Source organism: Lates calcarifer, linkage group LG12 (assembly GCF_001640805.2).
Source record: "Lates calcarifer isolate ASB-BC8 linkage group LG12, TLL_Latcal_v3, whole genome shotgun sequence".
In the NCBI taxonomy this organism is placed as follows: Eukaryota; Metazoa; Chordata; class Actinopteri; family Centropomidae; genus Lates; species Lates calcarifer.
This window is the reverse complement of record NC_066844.1, coordinates 19,510,891-19,534,422: the sequence shown is the minus strand read 5'-3', so window position 1 is coordinate 19,534,422 and position 23,532 is coordinate 19,510,891. Positions and strand designations below refer to the sequence as shown.

The window sequence follows — 23,532 nt, the reverse complement described above, 5'->3', positions numbered from 1 at the left end:
TTTTTTACTGTGTTGCTAAAGTAAGTAATCAAACTTCACAAAAAAGTCACCCATAAATTAAAAAGGCCATCACAATGTGATCAGTGGCGCAGTGTGGGGTAGATCAAGGTCTTGGCATGGTGTGGAATGATAGCCACCAAAGAGTGGGGCAGGAGTCACATGTTTTCCCAGCCTTGTCTCTCAAACATTGTATTAATAATATTCATAATCTTAAGGTTTATTCTAATCATGCAGGGTGCGCTCCACGTTCTGAGTGCACAACCTGCCTCTATGGTTTGGCTTAAGCTGGTGCCACCAGAACGCTCATCGTCTCTCAGGAGCTGTCAGGTCATGAACGTGCTTAGTGGTGCTGATGTGAAAAGTTAATTACATTTTACCAAGTAAGGGTCAAGTCTGCGCTCGCTGCTGTAACATGATATAAGAGTAGAACTACGACGATTAGAGATGACATGAATGACCAGTTAATTTCACTCCTCTGTTGTTGCATGCGCATATGGTGCAAAACGCTTATAGGCTGATCGTGGGGAGTTGGTCCCTTATTTCCAGAGCTGTAGCCCGGTAGTGACAACTGCAGATTCCCGTGTGTGTGTGTGTGTGTGTGTGTGTGTGTGTGTGTGTGTGTGTATGACAGAACGACTGAGAGAGTGGGAGGAGGAGTGAGCGTCGGTTCGGTGGCGGTGTGGAGAGATGGAAGCGGGGAAGGCGGATGCAGATAAGACTCGCTCTCGCTGTCCCCAGGACTAAGGACGCAGATTAAACGTCTCTACCCTAAGGATATTTTTCGTATTTTTATTATTATTATTTTCCTGCCGATGTACTATGATCTCCGTCGCGCTTTCGGGCACCACCCCTCCAAACGCACCCGTCTATCTCTGAGCTGTCAATCATATCACGCCGGGATTTCTACATGTGAGTGCATGGCGCGCCGGGCAGGGCGGATCTGCTCACTGGGTGAAAAAACGCCGGTTAATATGGATGAAAGGTCAATCACCATCTCGTCATTTCAATCACTCTGATTAGGTAAGGCAATATAAAGCTTAAGGATGCACGTTTGATGCACAGGAAATTTAATGGAATGGGAATAAGGCGCATATCAGCGATTGCACAGGCTGTCCGTTGCTACGGGGCGTTAAAAGGCCCTCTTATCAGTTATTGTAAGTCTGTTTATCACGCTTGTAACCCACATATTTGCCTTCCTAATCCCGACAGCGACACCGTCCTATAGCGTTGCCCAGACCACAGAGCAGGAAAGATGATGTGCGAGGTGATGCCGACCATCAGCGAGGGAGACTCGGCCGGTCCTCCGAGAGGCACCGGCGGCGTCCCGAACGGCTCGGACCAGGAGGCCAACTTCGAGCAGCTGATGGTCAACATGCTGGACGAGAGGGACAAGCTGCTGGAGTCCCTCAGGGAGACTCAGGAGACCCTCATTCAGTCTCAGACTAAGCTGCAGGGGGCGCTGCACGAGAGGGACGTGCTCCAGCGGCAGATCAACGCCGCGCTGCCTCAGGTGAGGAGCAGATCGGCCTCAGGGGGGAGGGTCGGGCTGTGGGAGGGGGGCGAGATGGTTTTGCTTTTGTTTGTCGTTGGGAACATGATATTGAAGTGGATATGAGTCTACGCTGTAGACTGTGAGAAGATGACAGGACAGTCTTGAGTTCAAGGATGGATCATTGACCAGGCAGAGCAGGTAACTCACCTTGAGCCCTGGTAGTCCAGCAGCCCTGAAGGTTCCAGTCTTATTACTCCATGTTGGTCATTTTGTTTGTGTGACTATGTTTGAAATCTGACTGGGAGGATGCACCATAATAAAATGAATGAATAACACAATAAATGACATGGCAACGGCGTTAAGGTGGGTCCTAATCTTAAAACACTGTCTTGAAAGGGAATAAGTCTGAATGTAATTATATGACTTGTATATTATACATGCGTGCCCATATGTTGCATTTTTCTAAATTAATCCAGGGCCAGGTGATATCTTGTGTAGAAAAAGCATTCAGATTGCACAGAAATTAAACCAGGGTTCCTTAATCTTCACCTACTTCTTCTACTTCACCTGATTTCTAGAAAATTAAATGACACAGTTCCTTGTTTTTTTTTTTTTGTTTTTTTTTTTTCACTGGCTTTTATCAGAGCCAGTGGTGAAAGACAGCAACAAATCTAGAAACCCTTGCCACAGCTAGACTTTAAAAAGTTGAATCGTATTGTTTAATATGCAAAGAGGGTGGCAGAGCAGTATTTCTTTAGTAGTCTCAGATTTCCTGGGTATACACCTCTGTGGGGGAACCCCTCAAACACTCCTGCATGTCCTGGGATATCACCATGAGAATAACCGTGAAGATGATGGGGATATACAGGCACATACCACTTCAAAAGCTTGTAAGTGGCAGCATGCCAGAAAGGAGGATCTGAGTGTCTAGTAGGTAGAATGGTAATGTAGTAGGTTGAAAGGTGGGTAGGAAGTGGGTGGAGGGTTTAAACTCACCAGAAGAGTGTTGACTCTGATCGTAGAGGTCTGGGCTAGATGTTGAGAGCCATGCTGTCCACAGAGGAGGGCAGGCCCCACCTATCATTATCTGGATTGAAACAACCTCACCTCTGTACGTGGTTGTCTGCCTGTCAGTGGTAATGTACTGTAAGTGAAAGGAGCTGACGGTAAACCGGGATATCTTTGACGTTAGTACCCTGCGTGTGTGCGCAAGTGTGTGAGAGAAAGAGAGCTGAATAAGGGCTGGTGCAGTCACCAAGCATGACGACAATGAAGCCTCAGCACATAAAGCTGTGTTACCCTCTGACCCTCAAGTCTAAATGCGTGGAATGATGTCACCGTACGGTGTTTGTGTGTGTGTGTGTGTCTCTGAGTGTGTGTGAGAGTGAGGGAGAGAACCATGCTGACGCTGACAGCCTCACTGCAGCCTCTTGTGAAAGAAACATGGCTGCTTGCTAGTGTACATGGCCCTGGGCTGCTTGCTTGCCACACATGCACCCATGTCTGTCTGCGCATGTGTGTGAATGTGTGTGTGTGTGAATGTGTGTATGTGTGTCAGGAGGAGAGAGTGGGAAGAGACTGTCATGCTTCTTTTCTAATCCTGCTTGGTTCAGCGTAATGTTTTATTCTAGCAATAATACAAGTATTAGTTATACAGTCATAGACCTTGGGGACATTATGCAGACATTATGACTGGCGTGTATATGCATAAGCTGTCTCCTGCTCTAGCTCTCTCTCACTACACACACTCATGCACACACACACACACATGCACACGCACACACACAACATACACAGCAGCGGTCATTTCCACACCAACCAACAGAGCAGGGAGACGATGATGCAATGGACAGTGGGTGAAGCAATACTAAGAAATGAAACAAAATCTCAGTTGGGATTGACTTCTCCTCAGTTTCGCTCCTCATCAGCTGAAGAGCAAGGATAGTCTGAACCCAATGCATCATTGGAAATTGCAGGGTGCATCTTGTAATGACGAGGGGGAAGTGTGGGAAAAAAAAGCATACTGTATCTGATATCTCAAGCTTGGGTGTGATGAATATATTAGAGCAGTGTTGTAGCAGTTGGTGATGCTGTTGACCCCACTATCCTATATGTGTCAGTGGTAATTAGACTGATTCAGCACGACTGTAGTTGGTGTGTTTATGCCCTCGACTACACTACAATATAACAGCTCCGTGTTTGCTCTCGCTGCCTCCTCTGTGTAGCCCTCCAGTCAGCTGTGTCTGCGTGTGTGTTGTATGTGAGATGTGTTTTTTACACTGTGTGTATTCAGCTCTCTCTCTGCTCCTAAGGTGTAGACTGATGTATGAGTGTTGGCACAGCACGACAGCCTTTTTTGCCCAAACCTAAGCGCTCGTCTCTTTCCTTTTGCCTAACAAACATTTGTCTTCTTCACCTACTAGGTGTGTGCATGTGTGTGTTTGTTTGTTTGTTGTGTGTTCTGTAGGTTTCCTGACTCCATGGGACTGGTCTGACCCAGAACTGTCAAATCTCTCCTATATATATATATATAAATATATGTATATAAATATATATATATATGTATATATATATATATATATATATTATATATATATATATATATATATATTATACACACACACACACACACATACCTTGGTATCAGTGTTCAAATTTATGTTTGCCTCAGCAGCGTCATAAAATGGGACGATGTTGCCATTTTACCACACACACACACACACACACACACACATACAGAGACTAGGATGGATATGTTCATTAGCTACAGAGAATAGAGTTTCAGATTAACATGTCAGCCCATTACAGTGTATAATGCTTCTAATACAGCCCTCAGAGATGGGCTTGCCCATAGACAAATTAGGTCTTAAACACACATAGAGAGATCTACGCGCACATGCTTGCGCACACACAGGAATGCTTATATACACACACACACACTCATGCCTGTTCCTCCTTGGTGTGAGAAAAACTGTTCTGACACTGTCAAAGAGAATGTGTTGTAAAGCAAGTGGTTGTGCATATGTGTGTAGGGAGAGAGCAAACAGTGGGTTTGCAGTTCACTGTTCCTCTCCGATCACTATATTTCTGTATATTATCATTATATTGTATTACTAAGATCTGTGCAAGGACTTGGAAAGGTACAGTTGTTAAAGGGGTGATATAGTTTGACATTTTCGGAAATAAACAAATTCACTTTCTTGCCAAGAGTTAGATGACAGGATCGATACCACTTTCTGTCAGTTATCTTTTTGACATGTCTGTTAGGGTACAGATTAAAAAAACAAGAAACAATGCAGTAATTAGCTTACTGAGTTTTAGAGGTGCTAATAGGCAAATTATTGAACTTTTGACACAGCAAGGGTAGCTGTTTTCCCCCCGCTTCTAGTCTTTATGTTAAGCTAGGTTAACACCTCCCTAGACTGTAGCTCTGCACTAAACGCATATATTAAGCACAGACGTACACCAACAAAGCTCACTGCTTCCAGTCAGAGACCTCCACACAAACACAGCATATGTGTAATTTAATATCCTGTTTGAGGTTACACTGTATCAATAGCCTCTAATTCTCCATTGTTGTTGTTGTGTTTTTTTTATGAAGTGTGTGTCCTTATGGCAGGATGTGAGTTTCATGGTGTGTTTGATGGTGTGTGAGCGTATGTTGTGATGTTTGGACACCTGTTCCAGTCAGACACAACACTGGCTATTTTTTGCCAGCATACAAATACACAGGGAGAAAGACACACACATGCACACACACGCACCTCGCTGCCCTTCCAAAACAACAACTGCCTCTTGTTCTAAATTCGAACCCCTCTGTACCAACTGCTACACACCCACATACACACAACTTTTTGTATTTTGCATTGTTTATTTCACCTCACACATTCCACCTTTGACTTCTCATGGCAGTGACTGTTGCTTACCCTTGCACAGACACATAAACACGAATTCAAACACACCATGTATGCATATATATTCATATGTATGAGCCTCTCCCAGTCACAGGTATCAGTGTTTCCAAGTTGGCATATGCTCTCCAGAAATCTTGATGTGACACTAGTCTGTGTCATTTTTTTGTTTCCTCCCTGTTTTTTTTTTGTCCTCCTTGCCTTATCGCTAAACACTCTGTCTCTCTCTATCTTTCTTTTGTTCACTCGCCCTCTGTTAATCAAACTTATCAATAACTCAGTAGTCCATTAACTGCTCCTTCAGACAGTTGTGGCCCCCACCTACTCTTGCAGTTGATCTTACCCTGCAACACAACACATGTGTCTATGTTACAACAGAACAGCCAGGCACTGGCTATTTCCTCATTTGGTCTAAATTGAGATTTGGTTGAATTTGACATATGATAAGATATGGTGAGATATATTGAGATGAACTGTTGTACTGCCATAGAACAATAAGCTGGGGTTGAGTAGCCTAATTAGCCCAATTATACATACAGAAAATCAGGAACTTAAGTAGTTTTACCTAAAAAGGTACAGTAAAACTTATAAGATATAACTGGGGCTGGGCATAACTCAGTACTCTGCACTTGAACTAAAATGAAAGCAGACATCAAATGCTCACTCATGTTCATACTCTTCTTAACTTATTCTTTGATCAGATGGTTTTGCACTGTGTTTTGCACTGTTTTTCCATTTAAGCAAAGTTCAAGTAAAGTGCTTGTGCTCAGGCAACCTTACACAAGCTTACTTACTTGTTTTTGCTGACAGACTACAGTGGTTTAGCTTCTCACCTTGCTGCAGTGATGTACAAGTCTACCACAGCGTACTAGGTGTGGTCAGGGCAGTGATCAACCTTAATCAACCCCAGTAGTGCAATGAATAAATATATGGACTTAATACCCCATTCCTATTATATGGTAATAACTGGGTTGGGTAATAGAGAGCAGGGTATTTCACACTACTTGAACCAAGGCCAACAGAGGGGAGCCTCGCAGGCTTGGTACTCAGCCATCATAGTTACTGTACCAGAGGTGTGTTTTGCTTACAGGTACAGTGTGAGAGCGAATGAGTGTCAAAGCTAATATATCTTGTATTGCAGAGGAAGGAAGAGGAGCTCCAAGGTCCCCCAGTGCAGTGTTTGGAGGTGGCCTGAGCTTATCATGATATACAGACACACAAATATTCAGCAGTGCACAAACACTTACTCACATATGCACAAATCTATGAACAAACAATAATACTCTCATACACTGCTTGTGTTTTCTTAAATGTCAGCGTGCGCTGTCTACATGTCATCCTGAGTGTGTGTGTGTGTGTGTGTGTGTGTGTGTGTGTGTGTGAGGCCATATGCCCACGGCTAGTGTTGCTTATGCATGGATGGCTGAGGCAGCTTTGTGCACCATGATAGGAGAATATTGAGGAGGGTGGGCAAAGTCAGAAGGAAAATTACCACATCTCATTGGTCTGCTACTGAAGCCTAAATCTTATGCTATGTGTTATGTAAGCACCAAATACTGGAATTTGGGTTGATGTGGAGGAAAGTGGAGCATGAAGTGAGCAGCTGAATGTCACCAAGAAACCCTGTAAGAGAGAGAAAAGAGAGGGAGAGAGGGTACAAGACTGAAAGAAAGAGAGAGAGCAATGTTCTTATGGACTCAAGAGATGGATGCCCACTCCAGACCTTTCTCTAGTCTTTCAAGTATGTTTTGGGGCAGTCTTCATTACAGACATAGGAGAGACTGTGAAGAGACAATAGGAAATAACCATGGCAAAGAGATCCCAGACCGGATTCGCATCAGGGACAATGTGATTCATGGTCAACATCTTAACCCCTGGTGGCACCACAGCAACCTTCAGTCTTAACTTAAACATGACAATTTTCCACTAAACCTACTCATCTACATCTTATCAGTCTAATACCTAAGCATAGTCATTTTTGAAGAAAACTTGTGTCTTATTTCACCACTTCATTCCTGTCATTTCTTTTGGTTATAGTAACATTGTGCTCACCAGGTTAATTGCTGAGATATTGGAATGTACGCGGCAACATTGCTAAGAAGAACTCAGATGGAAACACAAACAGTCAGACAAATAGGACTAGTTTTAAAGAAGTCAAAAGTTTATCCATATTATCTGAATCACTTTGTGGTAAAGCTGTATGCCAGCACATCTGAAATGTTAGCAATCCCTCACTATGTACTGTGATGGATGTTAATGATAGGCAGGGAAATGGTTTCTTTCTTGACCTGGCTCACCTGGACGTTTGTTTGATCGCTTGACTGCTGGTGTTTCTTACCTTGTTAGACAATTTTTTAATTTTGCGGTATTAACAGATATTAGCAATTAATTTCACTGGTACAAAGTATTATTACTGATTAAAATGGGAGCATGAACTACAAAAATGAAATCCACATTTTTATAATGTGTCCTTTAATCTCATGCCTTTGCCTAACGTTCAGTTTTGGTTAGAAGGCTTTTGCCCATAATTGTGTTAAGAATTTTGCAAGACAGAACAAGACAAACTCAAACAACCCCAGAATAAGTGAGAGGTGAGGCTAATTAACAACACATCTACCTCCCAGCAGCTAACTGACATCACACCTCTTTCTCTGTGCCTCCATCCTCTCTTCCTCTCCTGCTGTATCTTGACAGCTTTACATCATCTGGCAGCCTTTTTTCCTCCTCAACAGTTCCTAACCCTCTACTTCACAAGCATTTTGTCCAGACTTGTATCAAGCAATACCCAAAAGCTCTAATCAGGTCAAACTGGCCCCTGGCAAGGGCTTGTGCACATCTTTCGGGCCCCTGAGCACTAATAGATTATTAGTGTGCAAAGCTAGCTCCCCCACGCTGCCCTGCCACACCACGGCTTCAGCACTCTATCTCTCAGTAGCATCCATCCTTCGCTCCCTCCATCCCTCTGCCAGTACCATCTGGCTCTCAGCACCAGGCACATTTAGCTCAGCCAGGCGCCAATTTGTCCCCCTGGCTGCCTGGGAGAGAGAAGGAGAGTGAGGGAAGGAAGAAGAAGAGTGGGAAAGAGAGACATTTATATACAGTGTAAAAAGATAGAGGAAGATTTAGCAAGGAGAGACAAAAAGAGAGTATAAGTCAGGGGGAAAAAAGCAGAATCAAGCATACCTGACAATCCCCAGCAGCGAGGGACATGCTCAGGTAATGGGGAGAACGCATAGTCACTGTGTGTGTGTGTGTGTGTGTGTGTGTGTGTGTGTGTGTGTGTGTGTGAGAGAGAGAGAGAGAGAGTTCCCTCTCCCTTGTAATAAGAGCAGAGTGATTGGAGCTGCAGGACCACCAGAGGGGAAGGCAAGAGTAATGAAGGAGGGAGGCAGGAAAGGACAGAATGAGAAAGAGGAGGAGGTAGAGGAGGAGGAGCAGGGGGATGTGAGATGAAGTTTTCCAGCCAGCAGCTAAGCCCACAGCGGCCCTGCCATGTCTAACAACTACACTATTGGAACTCTGTCAGTTCACTTTCCCCCTCCTGCAACTCCCTTAGAATAGAAAATAAGGCATCAGTGGGCAAGGGGGTGTGTGGATGTTGCTTTGGGGTTGGGATATGGGGGGGCAGAAGGGGTGTGTTTTGAAAAAGAGTGGGAGGGTCTTGAAGCCCAAGGTTATAAACTTCAAGGGTATATACACTTGAAAATTGTAAGCACCCTGGGTGACTTTGCATGTGACCCACATATGCAAAGACTGAAGGGAGAAATCGAGACAAGACATGCACACGACCCCTCTCATGAACACATGTATTCACAAAGAAATGCACACATATACACAGTAGTAGGGGCAACATTCTCCAAGACCCCGGTTTTTCTCAGGAAGAGACTTAAGCAGCAGCAGCAGAGGCGGTGGCATCAGAAGCTAAGTCCCCAGCTGGACCCTTAAAGGGATTTAAAGAACTTCAAAATGCTTCATCTGCTCCATGAAATACAGCTTGTCAGTGTCTCACAACATAACACACACACACACACCCCCCCGCTGCTGTCTGTCAATAACACCCGCACGCGCACCCACACACATACACACACGCACGCATATTCACTCAGAGATCTAAGAGAGCGTGGCAGTGCAAGTGAAATGCAGGATTTGGAAGAAGGACACAGTGGTAGGACAAATACTGCTGTATGTAGCTAATGGCTCCTGTGAAGCATGTTTTTCTCTATGTGCATGTTATGTGTTTAGCCTGCAGAATATATATATATATATGTGTGTGTGTGTGTGTGTGTGTGTGTGTGTGTGTGACACTAACTGACACAGCTTTATTAATGTGTATATGGGGTATTGCAACATGAGAGGATTTGTCAAGTTTCATCAAGTCTATTTAAGGCAGCATTAATTGATTTTTTTGTCCACTTGGGGGCAACGCAGTAAACTGTAAACACTGACATATTATCTCAGTTCATAAGATCAAAGTTGATAAGGCTAATGTGAGCAAACATTTTCCAATTTACACTGTTTTGGTTTCCACCAATTCCTAAGGGAAAATATCTGGCTCTTTAGCTGCTATATATGCTACTAAGCTCACAAGCTAGTTGTCTATCTGCTGTTTGGTGCTGGGCAGGTGGCATGCAGTGCACTGAAAACAGCTGCCTGATGTTGTTACAGACAGGAGCTTGAACAGAGTTGTGCTGAAACAATAAAGTTGCAGGCCATAAAACCAAAACAATGAGCTAAAAGATGCTAAAATCTGTCTGTCTGTAGAGCTGAGGTGTCATTATAATTATTTGTGGGTTTGTCACTATGAGTGATCATGTTGACACTATGAGTGATCATGGTTCATGATACACATTTTCATTTCATCCATTGTTAATATAAAAATATTGCATAGTGCAGCTTTAACACTCAACTTTAACACATACCAAAAGTGGGCTTCTACCAATTATTTACATGTGTGGGTTAATCTGCATTGTCATCCTTGTCTTCTTCTGTTGAATCACATTTGCTTTAAATGCAGAGATGGAGTACATGTGTGTCTAAAATGTGATAGGAAAGATGGCAGACTTTCAAACAAAGACCCAGGTTGTGAAACACAGAAAATTATCATTAGTATTCACTGCTCCTTGTTAACAGATGCAATTGGTATTGAAATCTTACATAAGAAAATGGTTCAAGTGATGAATTGCCCACACCTAGTAAGCATTTCGCGGTACTGTAAATGTTCAACTGGGCTGATACATCACACACACACACACACACACAGGGCCACACACTCATACGTGCACACACACGTACAACACACTCAGACTTGGATGTGTCTCACAGAGGAAGAAATATGTGCTAATGTCAATGAGCCAGCTCAGAGCACTATCATGGCTGGCCAGACACCAAAATACACTGTGTTCTGAGCATAGTCTTTGATAGATACATGATGGCATACACAGACTTCACACCACTGAGTGGACCCTGTTTGAGGCTGATTTAAACAGCATAAGTTCACAAAGTACGTACTAGAGAAACTAATTAGATATTTTTGGCACACGAACATCTACAGAACGCTCTTAGATCGTCTTTTGTTGGTATTAAATCAAGACCCGTTTATTCAGCACCACCTACAACATGCCTCAGTTCTCAGCTGCAGTCTGTTATTCATTTACTTCCAACTCCATTCACAGACACATGGGTTGGTGCAGACACCCAAAACTGAGTGTGCACAGTTATACAAACACATATTCAAGCTCTATCCCTATTTCTTTGAGATTTGCAGCAAAGTTTTTCTGCTGCTTTGTTTTGTTATCTTCTTTGGTTTAATTAGTTTTTCTGTCTCCTTGTTTTCAGTAAAAAACAAGAACCAGTTCTTTAAAATCACTCTATGAATACACTTGAGATGACTCAGTCAAGATCCAGTATTCATATTATTATTACCAACACACACTGATCTGGTCTCTTTCAAAGTCTCACTCTCTTTCCCCGTTTTTTTCTCTTTCTCAGTGTTGCTGTCTCTCTATCTCTCGCGCTCCCTCACTCTCTGTCTTATCAGCGGTGATGGCTTTAAGCGTGTGTGCTGAGAGGTCTATTAGTTAGCTATCGTTCTGTCAGATAATGCCTCATATCTCTCAGCTAGCTCACTGTACTTACGGCTTTGCCCTGACTGCTTTAGGTGGGAGCACAGCGGCTGAGATGTTATATTGAGGCACAAACTTCCACATTCTTTTAAAAGACCAATGACAATTTTTGGATGTGGCTTATGATTGATTCCACTTTCTTGGTGCAATGAATGAATCTCAAAATGTTGTTTTATTAAGGGGGTTTATAAACCATATCAAGTGGAAGTGTATATGTCCTTTGGCAATTGCGTGTGTGTGCTGAATTGACCTAAATCAGCTCATTAAACTAGGAGGTCCAGTGAGTCTCCACATCTCCATAGTAGCCTGAGAACATTACATTATGTTTTATGGGGGTATGCCCATATGTGCATATGTGTGTGTGTGTGTGTATGCATGTGCATCCACACAAGTATTGCAGTGCAGAATCCCATTGTTTCATTGCTACCAAGGAAACATTTGCTTTGGGATTGCATTGTATAGTCCATGTACTACATCTAATTACAATGCTAATAGCCTGGACTGCTCCTGCATATTGTAATTGTATGAATAAGTGATGCACACACTCATGCTATCATCTCCATGGCCAGCTCTGTCTGTCAGTGATGAAGGTCAGTAAGCATTGTGGTGCCCCATTAGAATAATGGGGGCTGTGAGACATGGCCTGCCCCAGTGCAAGAAGAACATCATTCACACTTTGCTGCTTTCCTCTCTCTTCTGTCGCCGTATGCCCCGCACCATTTCTTCTTGCCCTCAGTTCCACACTCCAATAGCCCTTTCATTTATGCTAATTCTCGCTCAATCTGACTCTGTAGTACACGCACACAATCAGACTTAAACTGCACAAACCTGGACTCACAGAGCCGATCACATCAGATGCCTCTCAGCTGTTTTTGAACACCTTGCATTTTAACAGCTTAGTTTAAACCTCAAGCAAAGCACTCATTGTAAACACCCAGCAGAGTACATAAACAAAAAATATAAGGGCACTGAAAAGTGATTGTAACTGTTTATTTAATTGGAAACGCCCTACGGTACATGCAATTGGAAATGGCCCAGATCTGGATTACTATAATTAGGCACCTGTAGTCGACAACATTCCGTTTGATTTAACAATTGACAGAAGCTCTGTCTGTTTGCTGTTAACATACAGCACACTGGGTCTGCTGGAGGGAGTCCTTTGCAGTTCATAGATACCTTTTAATACTGTGATATTTGTAATACTGAGGTGTTTTGGCAGTCTTTATAAGATATACAGTGCTAAGAAGCAAAGCCACCCTTACATATAGAGAAATTTTCAACTTTTAATTTCACTAGGCCTACATATATCAGTAGAAGTAGTAGACTTAGTGGTAGTCATATAAGTGTTCCTCTAAAATGTTACTGAAATGAAATAATTATTTCATAATTATTTTAGATTAGATATGAACATGGCATAATTTTTCTTGCGATTAAAAATGGGTCTGAGCTCTTAGATGGGGCTCCGATGGGGCTCTCTGTGGTTCATTAAACACAGCAGCACAAGAACGTGCAACCACTTAAATCTTTGCATGTAACATATTGTGCTAATATCAATTATTAGACAAACATACACAGTGTATTGTTTGCTACCATTGACTATTGTCTAATGATAGTGATTCAGACCATTTCCAATAGCACTGTGAGGTGGGAGGAGTGTAAAAGTTTTCTTTTACTGGTGTAATATTGCCAATGTTTCTCAACACAGAAACAAAGGAGTCCCTGGAAGCTTTTGTCAGGAGTTGGCTATGGCTTTCAGTTTTAATTATTTCAAATTTATTCCTAAGGAATAATGTTTTTTCAGTCAGTTTGGTATAGTCGGATGGCTCTAAGTACCACTTCTGATACCCATAAGCCTCAGCTGCTGTTTCTGTGGGTAAGAAGTCAGTCAGAGCTTTAGCCAATTCAAAATGCTTTGTTGCTGTAGTTCAGAGCAAAACACTCACCATTGTTGCTAAATTCATGCAAAATTGAACCAGAATCTGAAAGTGAACAGATTTTAAAAGATGACAAAAGGTAAACTTTAGCTTCCACTCACCATTAGTCACAGAATTTTCAGCTCAGCAACTGGATGTTTCTCACCTTGGGAGTCAGTTGACTTTGTTTTAATGCACACACTTTTTTTTTTTTTTTTATCAAAGAACCAGATATTTTCTAACATAGCTGCTTAATTCAACCTGGAGGTCCTCATGTCCATCAAAGCCTTGAAAGTGCTCCTCTGCCATTCACAAACTACAACTTCGCCCCTGCAGAAAATGAATAGGATTTTTATTTCTGAAACAGTCCAAAGTAAATCCTCCCACTTAACAACTCTGTGGGTCACTCTTAAAAATAGCCCACATTCTCCATTTCTATCATACCTATTTCTACAATTCCTTTTACCACTTTTATCAATTTACTACTAGCAGTGTATGTAATAGGGAAGACTGTGCTATTAAATGACACTTGTGAGTGCTATCTTTTTTATGTAAACCAGTTGATTTCAGTTTGATGCATGATATTCCATGCAGTCTCTCGGCCAACCCCTTAGATACACCTATCATAATTACAACCAAGTGAGCCAGTCTCTCATTGTCAAACTGGCTGCATAACCATGGCAAAAAATGAATCTATGCATTTGCTATTCACTGCTGTTTTACAAATGTGGCAGCTGTCAGTTAACACCTTTTAAAACCTCACAGGGACAACATTACAATTTTTTTTAATTGCAACCACTGTGTACTATGGTGTGGTGGCAAGTGGAGGAGTGGGTGTGCACTTATTCCCTCTGCTCAAGTTTAGTGAAGGTGGCTAAAAGCCCTCATGGAAGTCTGTTTTAATTTTGACACCATTATCTGTCCTCTTGAAAATTAGACATTCAGTGAAGACGACTGTGAAAGAGAGATGGAGAAAAACTGAGACGGAGAGGAAGTGCCTGTAGTTGAGTTACATAAAGGTCATATCTGCAGCTTGCATCAGACAGTGCCACCTCTCCTCCCACCCCAGCCCCCCAGCCCCCACCCCCTCCACTTCCGCTGCCATCCTCCTATATTCCTCTCCATCCTCTGCCTCTCCAGTTTCAGTCGCATCCTTTTGTCATCGCGATCTGTTCATTTTTGCCTCCTCCTATCTGATCCTGTGCTTCCTCTCTCCATGTCTCGTTCTCTCAGCCCTCCCTCAGCCAATGCTGGCATGTCAGCATCCTGTGTCAGCAAACGAATGGCAGCCTCTTCTCTTTTTTTCTCTTCTCTCCATCTTGCGTGAGCTGAGTGGGGTGGGGTGGGGCACCGTGGAGGGAGCTTACACTCAAATATGCACGCACACACACAGACACAGACAGACATACACACACACACACACAGGCACCCACAGATCTGTGCTTTAATTGGTCCAGATTGGCTGTGGACTTTATGCCAGGGCCGTGGGTGCATCGTGGGTGCATCTCAGAGAGAGAGAGTACATGTTTTACATTGACATCTTTTCTATATTTCTTTCTTCTTCCCTAGTCTCTCTCTTTTAAAAATATTGTCATCTGTTGTTGTTCTGTAACTCTATTCTGTTTCCATGGTTGCCAAATTACAGTAATAGACCTCAACATATTGAAGAGCGAGGGCAAGTGATAATAAGAGAACACAAGAAGCAGGATATAACGGTGATACAATATGTAAGGAAGACCTTTCATAGTGTTTTTATGAAGTTGAAATATTGATATCATCAAGCATCTATTTAATGGAGCCACTCCACCGTTTAGATGCATCAGTTAGGTTTAATACTGCTGCTGTTGTAACACGCCAGCCATCTTTACAGCTAGTCTCAGATTAACAGTAAATGCAGCACTACTCTACTTGCTCTTGATTGGCAAACCTCCATAAACAGCTGCTTAAATCCCTCCAATCTGGCTGATTTAGAGCACTTGAACTGACACACCCTCTGGGGAATTCCTCCACTGCTTGGCAAGCCAGAGTTTATTCTCTTTTTTTTCCTCATTCATGAAAATAAGATCATAACTAAGCACATTGTTTTTACCCACAGATTGAATAATACAGATGAAAGCTCCTTTTAAAAGCTGCTGTCATTGCTTCCAATGTCAAATAATGGGCATTTATTATTACTGCAATATCATCTAAATGTGCATAAGTGTGTGTGTGTGTGTATGTGTATGTGTGTGTATGCCAGGTCAGCACATCTATTCCATCCTAGTCATCTTCGTCAGGTTATTTTTATTCCTGTCATTTGGCAAAAATTACTTCTCCTTCCCTGCCCGATACAAATGACATTTCATCCCTCCGGTACATCATTGTTATCACACACACACACACACAGACACACACAAAGTTTCACATGCTCACACTTACACACACAAACATACAGACTCTACACAACACCCCAGTGGGAATACATCACAGATCCAGTTGGCGCTTGTTTAATGCTGACCCAATGGAATATATGTCCATCCCTCCAGTGTTCCCCCCTCGCCCTGTGGGCATGACGCCAACGCGTTCCACAATCACCTACATGCATCGACACACAACATATACTGAATGTTCATTGAGATCCTGCAGTCTTGCAGTCTGTCCTTTTTCCCTACTCAACAACTCTGCTTTCGGTCAGTCCAGCTCCATATATGCTTTGCATGTGTGTGTGCGTTAATGTGCAGACTCAGGGTTTTCTCGTTCCTTCTCACCTCTCAAAGCCCTGCAAATTCGGTCTCCATGGAAACGGGGGGTCAGTTAGGGAGGGGGGTGATGTTGACTTCCTGACGCCTTCTGTCCCGCGGGACACCAACTGTCAGCAACTCTGTGTGTGTGTCTGCTTGCGCGTGTGTGCATTTTATCTCGTCTCATGTGATTAGTATGATCTATAAACGCAACCTGTCCTGCATGAGCCTTACACTACTAACTCCAGATGCAAGTATATGAAAGCTTCCTTAGATGAAAATTCAAGTTGGCTCAGTTCGACACTTTCAAGGCTGTTGTTCCTGTGTCTTTAATGTGTGTAGGTTGTCTGTGTGTGTGTGTGTCTGAGTGTGTGTATGTGTGTGTGTGTATTTGTTGGCATGTGAAGCCTCAACCTTGATTGCTGCTTCTGATCAGCTGCCAAAGCTAAGCGGCTCAGTGTGTTAGTGGGTCTGGCTGAAGGACTATGTGGAGGAATCCCCTGTTCATTGGGACAGGAGGATGAAAGCAGTGATGGCCCTGGAGAGAGCAAACATGAGGAAGCGAGTGTAGATGCTGCACTGGATGTACTCCGCGTTTCATCCTCTGTTTACTTTGTTCCATCACCTGGGGTCGGGCAGTTAACTTAAAATGTGTAGAGCAAATCCTGTAATGCACCCAAAAGCACAACAACAAATCACATCTAACCCTAAAACAAGCAGCCGCTGTCAGTCAGCATGCAGTTGTGTCCTTTGTGGAGATTCATTCTAAACAGAAGATACTGAATCATTTAAGTAAATTTTTTTAGCAATAATGTCTACAGTTCACTTCTTCCTGCTCCTAAATTATGAATACTTGCAGGTTTTCTTGAGTTTTGATTTGTTCATTTGATAAAGCATGCGATTTAAACATATCAGCTTGGACTTATCTGTACGGTTTGTTAAGTACCTAATGTGCACTAGGAGACTGACTGTGAGGACATATAATCTTATGTCTATAAACTCTATTGTTTTATATTAGGGGTGTAACTATTCTCCATATCCACAGTCCCCACACTGCTGACTTGAATGGGCCTGGGCAGGGGTCTGTGATCTCAGGGTTATTACCAATCTTGAGCTAACGTTTACTGCAGGTGTGTTCAGTCGATCATAATTGGACCAAAACACTCATACACGCAGTTGTAAGACAATACTATGTACAAAATATACAACTTTAAATAGAAAAGAAAAAGCTTAACAGGCTGCACATGCAGTGGGGGAAGGGGGTTGAGGTTTGGGAGGTTTGGAAGGTTTGGGAGGGTGGGGGGTAGGAGTGAGGGATGTGTCACGGTTCCGTCTTCCAGTACCATGATAAGATTTCTTAATCCTTTAGTCTATAAAATGACAAACAGTTTTTTTGGAATTTCAGCTTAACAATTTACTTAAATTTGTCAATTAATTAATAAAAGAAAAAAGAGGAAAAGAAGAAGAGAGGGAGGGAAATAAAGAAGTTTAAGGATGTTAGTGTTTGAGCTGCTGGGTTCATGAAACAGCCGTGGACTCTGCATCCCTACCTACCACACCCTAGCGTTGCCATGGATATTAGGCCTTGGCAGCACAGCTGTGTGTTTAGAGGTGTGCCAAGATGACATCATACAGTAGCTCGCTGAGAAGGTCTACTGCAGGCACATGGCATCTACAATATTTATAGACCCCCAGAACAGATGAGCTCACTCAGTCACTCACTGTGACTGGCTTCACTTTGCACATGCACACACACACACACACACAAAGAGCAAAGAAGTGGCAGAGAAGTTACTCACGCAATCCATGCCACACCCATCCACATAAATATTTCCTAGTCTTTCCTCTTTTTTTTCACCCACTGGCCTTGAAGAGTGCATTGCATACAAGTTGACAATACCGACATCACAATATACTCAGCGATTACTACAGTCAGAACGACCCTGATTCAGTTCAGGATTATTGTTAGTATGAAAATATGAGAAACACACACACACACACACACACACACATGCATTGTGACATTAAAAGCATCTGTATTCTAAGTGAAAATGAGCTGCCACTGTATGAGTCATAAGGAGAAGGAATGGTACTTTGTTAGGGATTAAACCTGTGGGGAAATAAGGGACTGCTACAGTAACCCCCCCCCCCCCACACACACACACACACAAACACTCACACACACACTCACACTCACACACAATATAGGCTCAAAAACACACTCACACACAGTAAGTGACCCCATTCCCCCTGAACATGTGCACATTAAACACACAAGATTTAAATCCTCATATCCCAAAATAAACAAAATCATTTCTTGGTAGAGCATTACTGTACATCAGTATAACAGCAAAGTATGATTGAGAGTGACCACAGTGCATATGTGTGCATGTCTCAATGTGTAACTGTGTGTGCGTATGTGTGTGTGTTTGAGTATATGAGCGAGTGACTGAGTGAATGAGTTTGAGTTTCAAGGCTGGAGAGCTCCAGAAAGAAAAATCACATTTCATAAATAAATCATCCAGGGCCTTGTGATGAATGTGCGTGCGCACACACACTCACACTGACACACACACAAGGTTGCGATGCCTCATACCATGGCCATCATAGTACAGACCAGATTAGAGGCGAATCATTTTTAAAGAGCCGAGCTGCTGTTGCGATGTGTGTGTGTGTGTGTGTGTGTGTGTGTGTGTGTGGTGGTGGTGGTGGTGGTGGTGATGGTGGGGAGGGGGCGGGGGGTTAAGTATGCTTACATCGGACTGTATAAAGTTACTGTTGCACTTTACATTGGGCCAGTATACAGTATCATATGTGTTTGTATGTGTGTGCGAGAGAGAGAGAGAGAGAGAGAGAGAGAGAGAGAGAGAGAGAGAGAGAGAGAGCGTGTGTGTGTGTGTGTGTGTGTTTTCTGAGCTATGAAAAGAAAAGCAGAGTATTTTAGGAACCTGCGTGAGAGAAAGTCATTTGTGCTATTTTTTCGGTGCATCTCTCTGTCGCCTTATCTCTCACTCCCCTCTCTCCTCCTGCTGCCACCTCTCATACACTGACGCTCCCAAAGACTGTGATGTTGAATGAGAAGTTTTATAAGTTTCACTGGCTGAATGAGGACCTTAGGGGCGGAGGAACCCACGATATACTTGATTAGTGATGAAGTGTGGAAGGCTGATAGAAGGACAAGGACTGATGGATGGAAGAATGCAAAAAAAAGAAAACCCATCAGATCAGCCACTGCTCGCGACTCCCTTGTTGAGAAAGCACGGAATGAGCAAAAAAATTATCACAGCAAATGGCAACGTGCATAGGAAATATTTTAATATCAAAAATGAGGAGAGTAGGTCTGTGAAACGTTTGTGCTTTGCGGCGTGGATGTATAATAAAGTAGCTATGGCACGAAATAAAGCAGCATTGTTTCAATAAAGTATACCTTTTCATCATGGTGTGATGATATTAGCTGTGGGCTGCTGCATAATATTTATTTATTTCCTTTTTATTGTGGTGGATGCAGCTTTAAAGGCATTCTATATATGCACTATGTTCTTTTTGAAACAAAAGAACATAGTGCATATTGAGCTTATTCATGTATAGTGTGTAGCCATAAAAGTCTACAACGAACTGATTAAGAATGAAGAAGATAAATATATACAGTGCACAGTTTACGACCAAAGTAATCTCAACCTTCTGCAGGTACCTTTCTCCTTCCCTGCTATTTGTAGAGAACATGACCATTTTCTGTCATTTCCTCCAGTCTTCCTCCTCACTACCCATTTTCAGCCATGGCCGTTTTACACTGGGGTTACAGTGGTATCCAAATGAGCTGGATTTTCCATAGACTGTAGCTACCATCATGGCATGGAAATAGACTTTCTTATTTTCTACAAGTCAGGGCTGGACACACACACACATGATGAATATAAAAAGTTACTCACACCAAAAAAAGTCATTTGCAATCTGTTTTAAAGGAAGAAGCATAATTACAAACCACACATATCCACATGGAGAAGTTTCTGGAAAGATGTGGCCAAACTGAAGCATTAAAAATGAAACCTCTCAGCCTGGATTTGGTTTGATTTGAAACCGATGCCTCATCATTTATAGTGTGGACATGGTTTGGGTTCAAAAGCTTGTGTTAACAGTATGACACTGTAATACCTGCCATTGCCAAAAGCCATATTCAGTTCACTGTTTGGTATTTTTGTTTCTTCTGTTGTTTACAATTTGGATTTAAGTTGAGAATAACAATTTTAGTTAATCTGATTTTTTACTTTTCTTGTTACATAATGCAGGTAACATATACTATATCATTCAGTTTCTCAAAATGTATTCTTGATATTATTTTGCGGATATAAAAACTGGAGCGTTTATTCATTCAGAATATTTATTTGAAGCTGAGTCATCTCACTCTGTTTAATTACATGTACAATTAACCCAAACTGAGTATGTTTAGGTTGCACATGCATATCCGTGCCATGAGTTAGCCCCAGTGCAAAACTGCAATCTGTGTATTCCTGGCACAAGATCAGACTCAAGGGTATATTGTTGCCCCATAGCATGTGTGGACTTCCAAGATGGAGGACAAAGAGTACAGTGTATGTGGGGAAACATTATTGTACTTCCAGCCTGTAGGATAGACCAGAAACCTTACCTGAACTAACTGGTGACACATTTCAGTCATAATTTTGTTCTAAAAATCTACTGTATAAATGCAGTCATCCTCCCAATAATTGGATTTGACATTTTATCCATGCCCCAGCTGAGCACTGATGATGGTTTTGTATTCAGTCCCACACTCCGTGTGTTCCGTCCGTGTGTTTTCCGGACTAAGAAGGACAGAAGCTGTGGGAGAAGGACAGCACAGCAGCGTGACACCTCACTTTCAGGCACCATGAGAGGTGCTTGTCGCGCCTCTGTCATTACAGTTACAATTATTGTGGCCTTACTGTAGACAGACACACACACACACTCACTCACTCACAGCGGTGTAGAGTTACATCCTGCCACTGCAGTTTGCACCCTGTGAAGGGCAAGAGCAACGTTCCTGACCTCCACCAACGCACACAAACACACAACACCTAGGCTACTCATTACTCACAGCCATTTTTAGCTACATGAAGGATAGGGAAGAGAGGAGATTATTGCAAATTATGCTGGGCATACCCTTGGAGCAGTTTATTTACTCTGAATATGAAGATTAATATTAATACAGCTGTGTTTGATGCATCTCCTGCTTTCCTCTAGAACCACGATACACTTTCATCTGCAAAACAGAGCAGCTGGGATGGACTGAGTGTGTGTGTTTGTGTGGTCTCTGGAGTAAATGTGTGTTAGTTTGTGTATTGTTCAGTGAATAAATCAGTGTGTTTGTGTGTAGTAGGGGTTTATATATTCAACTAATCATCTGGACTTGTCTGAAACAGTGTGTGTGTATCATAAATAGTTTTTACATAGACATTATCTTGTTTTATTCAGAATAAATTTAAATATGATTAATGGTTTTTATGAAGATAGAAAGAGAGGAATATCTCCCCATTTCTATAACAGACTATAGTTAAGGCTGCATGTAGAGTTCAGATGTGACTGTGTATACAAACAAAGCCTGTAAGTGCATCTGCTGTTTGCAGTGATTGCGGGCGTTGTGGTAGTAATAGGCTTCCCTCTGGACTGACCAGGAGCTTGAGGAGGACACAGTGAAGGAGAGATGAAGGGAGGTAAGCCATGGCGCTCCGAACTGAGTGATGAGGACAGCAGGAGAGAGAGACACAGAGCTGACACAGGTGCTTTAGGCTGGGGCAGAGGGGAGGAGGTGACAGGAAAAAAAACAAATGAAGAGAGCCGGAGGAGGAGCGAGAGAATGAGGAGATGAGGAAGGTGGTGATCTAGACGGATAAATCTTCCCAGTATGCTGATTGTGTCTGACACCTAGATAGCATAGCGAAACAAAGGTGTAATTTCACAGTTTTGTTCCAGTCAGTTTTACAGTTACAGTTACAATTTTAGCGACCTGCTAAAATTTCTCTAAACAGTGTCCTCCGTCCATCCCTTATAATCGAGATGAGCTCTGTGTTGATAAAAATGCAGATATTGTCATACAGGTCACTTCAGTTTTAGCAGTGCGCTCACAGATTTGTGAGCAGTAGCAACAAACTCATTGGCTTTTTTTGCCCTAGGTTTCAGTAGAGAGTTAGTAATTTTGGGAATACGATTTGTTTTTTTGCAAAGAGTTATGTAGATGAGTAGATTGATACTTAGCTTAGCATAAAGACTGGAAACAGGGGAAACATTTATCTCGGCTCTGTCCAAATGTAACAAAATCTGCCTATCAATGCCTTTAAAGCACACTAATCAGTATAGTTCACATCTCCTTCCCTACGCCTCCCTGTGGAGCTCTAGCAAGAACTTGGCATTTTGTGTCTGAGACTCTCTTCTGATTGGTTGATTGTTTTCTGAGTGATGCACAGGCAGGCCAACCGCAGGTAATGGCCTGTAGCCTATAATGAATGGACTGTACTTATATAGCAGTTTTCTAGTCTTTTCAACCACTCAAAGCACTTCACACACAGGTCACATTCACCCATTCACACACACATTCATACAGTACTTGATCTACACAAAGTGCTTTCTAATTCACACTGATGACACACATCAGAGGCAAGTTGGAGTTCAGTATCTTGCCCAAGGATACTGCAGCATGCAGACTGGAGGAGCCGGGAATCGAACCACCGTGTAGATTTAGACCTGCTTCATAATCAAAAAAGATATGGAGAGCTCACTTTCTACAATATGGGACCTTCAAACTGAAATGGAAAAACAGCATTTTGTTGTTTTTTTTCAGGAGAACATTATTTTTCTGGAAGCAGTTGCCAGGCAACCAGCCCAGACTACAGGAAGTTACAGGTCCTGGCCAAGAAATAGTCTGTGTAACATGTTAATTAGTCAGCTTTGGAGGTGCTCCACTGGCTGCTGATTGTAGCTTCATATTTATCGTACAGAAATGAGTGTGGTATCCATCTTCTCTCAGCAGAACTCTGACTCTAACTCTTGGAAAAAGAGCAAATAAGTGTATTCCCCAAAATATCAAACTATTCCTCTAATATTCCATTAAAAACACACTAGTATTGAACAATAATCAGCGCTAAGGCAGCAAAAGACAGGACTAAGAGAAAATAAAGTTTTAGTGACCAAGACAATATTTTATATTGAGTCTTTGCGTGAGTCCCAGTCCCATCAATGACACTGACTTTTGGAAGAAACAGTATAGTAATGCTGTTTGGTTTGTATTCAGTGTGCAGGTGTTACTCTCTTCTGAAACCAAACCTGGTGATGGTGGGATGGGGTGGGGGAACACCCTCTGCTCCATGTTAAGATGTAAAATGG

The 23,532-nt window shown here is 42.5% G+C and overlaps 1 protein-coding gene across 1 annotated transcript in view; it reads left to right on the top strand.

The window, feature by feature from the left end:
* The first annotated feature begins 601 nt into the window (after positions 1-601).
* The window catches only part of ppfia4 (PTPRF interacting protein alpha 4), a 54,444-nt gene continuing 31,513 nt past the window's right edge, over positions 602-23,532 (top strand). The window contains exons 1-2 of the mRNA XM_018685840.2: positions 602-1,020; positions 1,210-1,510. Coding sequence (XP_018541356.1) covers positions 1,253-1,510 — 258 coding nt within the window. The 5' untranslated portion in view covers positions 602-1,020; positions 1,210-1,252. The remainder of the gene's footprint in view (positions 1,021-1,209; positions 1,511-23,532) is intronic.